The 7,583-nt window shown below is 40.9% G+C and overlaps 1 protein-coding gene across 1 annotated transcript; it reads left to right on the top strand.

The window, feature by feature from the left end:
• The first annotated feature begins 1,885 nt into the window (after positions 1-1,885).
• LOC146690325 (olfactory receptor 6N2-like) lies at positions 1,886-2,833 on the top strand. The gene has a single exon (XM_085434921.1). The coding sequence runs from the start codon at positions 1,886-1,888 to the stop codon at positions 2,831-2,833; it is 948 nt and encodes a 315-aa protein (XP_085291047.1).
• Positions 2,834-7,583: the final 4,750 nt, after the last annotated feature.

Consider the following 7,583-nt stretch of genomic DNA (forward strand, 5'->3'; position numbering starts at 1 on the left):
CTCAGATGCAGAAAGTGTAAAGATGCCCCTGAGACAATCTAGCACATAGGTGTCAAACTCTGGCCTGCGGGCCAAATGTAATTTGGCCGGGCAGGGCATATATGGACCGCCATAACAAAGTGGCTGGCATAGTAAACAGAAACATCTGTGCCAAATATGACGTCGAAGTCCCGAGGTCAAAATGTGAGACGCCCCCTGGGGTGTTGGAGAATGACCAAGCTAAGATCCTGTGGGATTTCCAGATACAGACGGACAAAATGGTGATGGCTAACCAACCAGACATAGAGGTGGTAGAAAAGCAGAAGAAAATAGGCGTAGTGATAGTCGAAATGATAACAAATGACAGCAACATTAGGAAAAAGGAACACAAGAAGCTTGAGAAGTACCAAGGGCTCAGAGAGTTTAAGAAGATGTGGAGGGTGAATGTAACAGTAGTGCCAGTAGTAATCAGAGCACTCAATGCAGTGACTCCCAAGCTAGGCGAGCGGCTCCAGCAGATCCTGGGAACATCATCTGAGATCTCTGTCAGATGCTGTTCCTAGGAGTGCAATCATAGGAACAGCAAAGATATTGTGCAGGACCCTGAAGCTTCCAGGCCTCTTGTAGAAGACCCGAGTTTGAAGGGGGCCACCTATATTTAGGAAACTTCCCTTTTTGTTTATCTGTGTTATCTTTGTCTAATATTAACATTTGGTTTGATGACCTGAAATATTTAGGTGTGACAAAAATACAAAAAATGGGAAATCAAGAAGGGCCAAACACTTTTTACACCACTATAGTTGCCTGCAAATAGACTTACTGATTCTAATCTCCTAAGTCCTGCCATTTTCCATTGTGCAGTCTGCTTTCCTTGCCTGTTTCCTAGTTAACTTTCAAAACTTTTTGCTTGCCCATCTGAACTTTGTCCTGTGTTCCTGTAAGGAGTTCAGAATTGACAGGCGGTCACTCACTTCCCTAGAATCGTCTCATTTCCATTTAATTCAGATTTTGCCAATATTAACAGTTGCCCCATAATGCTTTATATTGTAAGGTAAAGATAATACAATACAACAATACACACAAACAATCAGGTGACCCCTATGCGCAAGCACCTGGTGACAGGAAGAAAATAAACCCCCTTTAAACAAGAAGAATCAGGCTTACGTAGGGGCAACCATCTACCCATTACCGGTTGGGGTGAGGGGAGGAAGACAGTACAAAAGTCATTCTGTAGAAGAGAGACAGAGATTAATAATAACTCTTTAAATGCAGAGTGATGTACAAGCACATAGTGAGTGAAAAGAGGTGAGTAAAGGAAAAGTGCATTATGGAAAGCCCCCAAGATTCTAGGCCTACTGCAGCATAACAAAGGGAGGATGTTGTATTACCTGATCCAGCCCTAACTGTATGCTTTGTTCTGTAAGAACTACTCCAATGTTTAACATTGGTATATGCTAAAGTCATGTGTGGTAGATTGTCGAAAAACAAGTGTAGCAGCTTACATAGACAGAAATCTATCTGTCTTCTCTTTTTGGACAGAGAAGACATATGGTTTGAAAGAGTAGTGAAAGAAGCCATTTATGTCCACTATGAGCGACCATCTTTGAACAGAGGCGGTGGCTTACGACACCAACTGTCTGCCATCTATAATCCAGTTTTGATTTACTGTGACCTTCACAGTACAATTCCCTGGTGGACAAAGCAACCTAATAAAACCTTTCACAGAGTAAGATGATTCACTGTGCACATTTGACTGATGAATGTACTCCAAGATATATTTCAAGTTCAAATACCTGTAAATGAATGAAGGAAAGACAACATAGGTTGCATATTGGTGCAGTTTTGTTTTGTTATTTGTTATTCTTCATTAACACTGCTGGTTTTATAATTTTTTTTCAAAGTATTAATGGATGAGGTGTTAAATGCTACATATTTAACTCTAGATGGGTATGTTGAAGTTAACAAGTACAGATATGTTTATTTTTTCATTTTCTTTATATTATATAGTTTAATAATCTGCAGTAATTCTACTATTGTGTACATAATCTGGATTCATAAAAACCTTCATGAGCCGATGTACACTTTCATTGCTGCTTTGCTGCTGAACTGTGTTCTTTACAGCACAACTGTTTACCCCAAACTGCTGATTGACTTTTTATCTGAAAAACAAGTCACAACATATTCAGCCTGTCTCTTTCAGTTTTTTATGTTTTACACTTTAGGCAGTTCAGAGTTCTTTCTCTTGGCAGCCATGGCCTATGACAGATATGTGGCTATTTGTAAACCTCTGCAATATCAAACTATCATGAGTAAAACCACTGTGAGTATTTTCTTGGCTGTAGCATGGCTTGTACCTGTTTGTCACATTGCAGTCTTAACAGCTGGGAGTGCTGAAGCAACATTGTGTAACTTTAACTTAAAAGGAATATTTTGTAATAATGCAGTTTACACTCTTCAGTGTGTCAAGTCACGATTAATTACTGTATTTGGAGTAGTTGCTTTAATAGATCTTGTAATATTACCTATGCTCTTCATAGTTTTTACATACTCAAACATTTTTATCCTCACTTATCAAAGCTGTAAAGACGTGAGGAAGAAAGCTTTGGAGACCTGTTTACCCCATTTGTTAGTTTTATTTAGCTTCTCCTGTTTAAGTATCTATGATGTAAGCATAGCTCGAGTAGAATCAGATTTTCCCAAAACTGCGCGATTAATAATGACATTACAAATAGTGCTCTATCATCCATTGCTTAATCCATTCATTTATGGGCTCAAAATGAAGGAAATTTCTAAACAGCTAAAAAGATTTTTCTATCATGCTAAAATCATTTCATGTATTAACTCTGAATGCTAAGGTGCCACAATTTGTTTTGTAATAATTTTCTTGCCATCATTGAAAATGCTTTTCATTTAATAAAGTAATTCAAACTATTATTCAGAAAAGTACAGGAAAAAATAAACCATGCCGTGTTCATCTGTATTTGTAAATAAATTGAACATAATATTATTATTAAAGTGTATTGAAGTCTGTTGTTATGCTCAGTAAAATGCTCATGTGAATAGGGTTTAAGACCTATGGTTAATTTACATTAACAGCTTTTGGTGACGTATTTAAATACAAATATAAATTGCCTTCTTTTATGAAAGGTTCACCAATTCCAAGATAGGTAAGAGGATAAGTAATCAAATAAACTATCAGATTAATTTTGTCAGACTTTCATATTTTATTTTGGATTTTTATAACATTATTGGTGGTTCTTATATATGCTGTGTAATAGAGATTTTCCACTAAAGGAATGGGTGGTAACACTTTATAAAACTGTGATAGCTGCAATAGCTTTATAATAACTACATCTTCCTCCCTTGTCACAAATCATGGGCCAGTGTAATTTATTGCCGTCTATCTTGAATGTGCATAAAACATTTGAAAAAGTACAATCCTAATTCCAAAAAAGTTGTCATATAAGAAAAGAATCCAATAATTTGCAGATTATTTACCACCGATTAATTATTCATAGATCACAGTAACAAACGTGTAAAATGCTTAACATGAGATTACTACTTATTTTACAATATATTAGCTCATCCTAAAAAAAGATAGGATGTGAGCAAAAAAATGGCTGGAAAAGCAATCCACCATCCATCCATTTTCTTCAACTTATCGATGGCAGAGTGATGGGGGCAGCAGCCTAAAAAGAGAAGCCCATACCCTCCTGTCCCCAGCCACCCCCAGCTTGTCTGGGGGAAAAGCAAGGCATTCCCTGGACAGCCGAGAAATATAATCTCTCCAGCATGTCTGCCCCAGGGCCTCCTCCCAGTGGGACATGCCTGGAACACCTCACCCAGGAAGCATCTAGGAGGCATCCTTGTCAGATACCTGAACCACCTCAGTTGGTTCCTTTCAATGTGAAGGAGCAGCGACTCTACTCTGTGCTCCTCCCAAGATGCTTAAACTCCCCCACTTAAAGCAGGAACTTGTCCCTGGCACATAGTGGGCACTCCAACCTTTCCTGGCTAAGGGTCATGGCCTCAGATTTGGAAGTGCTGATTGTTATTCCCACCGCTCCACACTCGGCTGCCAACCATTCCAGTGTGAGCTGGAGGCCATCACCTGATGAAGCAAACAGAACCACATCATCTGCAAAAAGCAGAATTGAGATTCTGAGACCACCCAAGTGGGAGCCACTTGGCTATGCCTAGAAATACTGTCCATAAAAATTATGAACAGAAAAAGGGCAAAGGGCAGCCCTGGCGAAGTGCAACACCCAGGAGAAATTAATGCAAGTTATTGCCATCTATGGGGACCAAGCTCTTGCAACAGGTGTATAAGGATCAAATGGCCTGTAGCATTGGGCCAGATACCCCATACTCCCTAAGCACCTCCAACAGTATACCAAAATGCCTTTTCCAAATCCAAAAACACATATAGTCTGGTTGGGCAGATTCCTATGCACCCTCGTGTATCCTCGAGAGGTTAAGCTTGTCCAAGGTTCCAGGACTGGGACAAAAACTGCATTGTTTCTCCTGCATTCGAGGTTTGCCTAATGAACCGACTCTCCTTTCCAGCACCCTGGAGTTAGACTAGACTTTCCCGGGGAGGCAGAGAAGTGTGATCCTCCTATAGTTGGAGCATGCCCTCTGGTCCCCCTTCTTGAACATTTGAACCACCATCCCGGTTTGCCAATCCAGAGGCCCCTTGAACCAAGACAGCCCTACAATACTGAGAGCCTTCAGGAACTCAGGGTAACCCCAAGGGGCCTTCCACCAAGGAGTTTTTTAACTGCCTTCGTGACCTCTTTCCTGGACATAGACAAGGCATCCCCCTTGTACCTAAAGTCTCAGTGGGATTAAGGAGGTCTTTGAAGTACTCCTTCCACTGCCCGACAATATCCTCAGTCGAAGTCAGCACCTCCACCCCTACACAGTGCAAGTAGAGCACCGCTTTTGCCTCCTGAGCTGCTGTTGGTTAGCCAAAATCTCTTCAAGGCAGTCTGAAAGTCTGTTTCCATGGCCTCTCCGAACTCTCTCGCACCCAGTTTTGCTTCAGCCACTGCCCAAGCCACGTTCCGCTTGGCCCGTCAGTACCTATCAGCTGCCTCTGAAGTCCCACAGGCTAACTAAGCCCAAGAGGACTCCTTCTTCAGCCTCATGGTTCCCTTTACCTCTGGTGCCTGCCATCTGGTCCAGGGGTTACCACCACGACAGGCACCAACCACCTTGTGGTCGCAGCTCAGTACAGCAGCTTCAGTAATGGAGGTGCTGAACATTGTCCGTTTGGACTCAATGTCTCCAACCTCCCTAGGAATGCTGTTGAAGCTCTGCCAGAGTGAGAGTTGAGGGTCTCTGCCCCTGGCTGCTGCCCAGCACACATTGCACCTGACCCCTATGGCACCTACTGCGCGTGGTGGGACTACAGGAGACGGCACCTCCTGCATGTGATGAGCTTACAGGCCACCACTCACAGGAGTGGTGCTAAAAAGAAAGCGCTCAAAGAACTCTAAAGGAACATTTTGCTATTTAATTTAATCAAAGATTTTGAAAACAATTTTTGGAAAACATCAAGACAATGGTCAAGCCAAGGTGGATGTTGCACTAGGGATCACCTCTGAGCCACTTTCTTGTTAACAAGAATAGGTAGGTTGGTAAATGGGGCAAGGCAGGATGAACTACAATGTTCGCAAATGACATTGTGATGTGTAGTGAGAATAACTGGAAGACAGTCTGGAGAGATGGCGGTATAGACTGGTTAGAAGAGGAATGAAAGTCGGTAGAAAAAAGTCAGAATACATGTGTGTAAATAAGAGAGAGAAAGGTGAACATGTAAGAAATCACAAGGATAAATAAGTTAAATACAGGGGATCAACCATTCAAAGCAATGGGCACTACCCAAGACAGGTGAGAAGAGAGTGCAGAGTTGATGTATGTTTTGGGGATGGTGGCTCTGATAAAAAAGACAGAAGGTGAAATGGTAGAGTTGAAGATGCTAAGATTTCCACTGGGAATGACCAGGAGCAACAAAATTAGAAATGAGTATCTTAGAAGGACAGGTCAAGTTAAGCAGTTCGGAGGCAAAGCTAGAGATTCAAGATTGAGATGATCTGCACATGTGATGAGGAGGGATAGTGGATATAAAAGGATGGAAAGGGGATGTTGAATGTGGAGCTAACAGCCAGAACACAAAAATGAAGTTCACAGAGAAGGATCTTGGATATAGTGAAGGAGGATATGTGGAGGGTTGGTGTGACAGAGGATCTTGCTCGAAATGAAGTGAGGTGGAGACAGATAATCGACACTGGCAGCCCCAAAATGGAGTAACCCAGAGAAGACAAAGATCCTACGTGATGTACTGTATTTCAAATTATGATTCATCAGTCCATAATTCCTTCTTCCAGTCTTCAGTAGTCTGCTTCATGGCCCAGGCAAGCCTCTTTGTCTTATTCTGATGTCTTAGCAATGGCTTTTTGGCTGCAGCTAGTCCTGTCAAACCTGCAGCTCGAAGTCCTCTCTTCACAGTTGAAATGGAGACATGCTTACTATTACAGCTTACTACTAAGCTGTGCTTGAAGCTATTGTCCATTGAACCACTTATCATGCAAGCTGTTAACTCTAGGGAACTTGTCCTCTGATTCAGTTGTGGTTTGGGGTCTGCTTGACCTCTTCCTGTCAGAGTTTGCCCCAAATTTCTGAGTGCCTTTTGATGGTGAAGGGAACCGTACTTACTGACACCTTGACTTTCTTTGCAATTTCTTTGTAGGAAAGACCTAAATTTTTAAGTGTTATGCTGGTCTGTCTCTCTTCCACTGTTAATTGCTTTTTTCTCACCTTTTTTGTGCAACACACTACTTTCTGCAACACAGGATTTTGGGAAACCCTACCTTTTTTTTAACCTCTTGGAGTTCATCACTTACCTTTGTAACCTTTCAAGCTATTTATTGGACTTGAAAGACTTGAATTGGAATAAATAATTGAAAAAATTGGTGTGTTCTAAAAAGAACCCTCACTGTTCTATAAATTTGTCAATTAATTATATTCTCTAAAGTAAATTTGTGTAAATTATGGAATTGTTACAGTGGCCCTGAGAGGCCAAACGGACTGCAACTTAAGAAAACACCAGCAATAAGAAAAACGCTGTAAAAGCACACAAAACACAATGGAAATAGGAAAAAAGAAAACAGAAACAGAAATTATCTTAAAGTGCATTAACTATTTTTTCTCCCCACATTGCATTGCAGTGTGCATGATGTCGATCTACATGAAATTCTCTTAGCCTGAACAGAATTACATATTTAAATATAGGACTATATTTGCTGTTATTTTATTATCATTTCTGCCGGTCAACTAATTTTTTCTTCTTTAAAATTTGTTTTTCAATTAATACCCACGTATGTATGTAGTAAAAGAGGAGGAGCCAGAAAATGTACCCGTGTAAATAAGGGCTAACCACTGTCGGCTTATGTCTCCAGAGGTTGAACATGGTAATAGGTCTTTGTGGAGAGTTGAATGAGATATATGGAGCTTGAAGTTTCATTTCATCACATATTTGGTCTGATTTGAACAGTTCACTTTCTAAAGATGAACACACACCAAGTTTAGGTATCTATGAA

This window comes from Copadichromis virginalis, linkage group LG16, assembly GCF_057382275.1.
Source record: "Copadichromis virginalis isolate Kocher_CV1m ecotype Utaka linkage group LG16, C_Virginalis_male_GT1.1, whole genome shotgun sequence".
Taxonomy (NCBI): Eukaryota; Metazoa; Chordata; class Actinopteri; order Cichliformes; family Cichlidae; genus Copadichromis; species Copadichromis virginalis.

Excerpts from the sequence above, each read along its gene's own strand:
- LOC146690325 (XM_085434921.1), top strand. The coding sequence starts at position 1,886 with ATGGATGAGGTGTTAAATGCTACATATTTAACTCTAGATGGGTATGTT.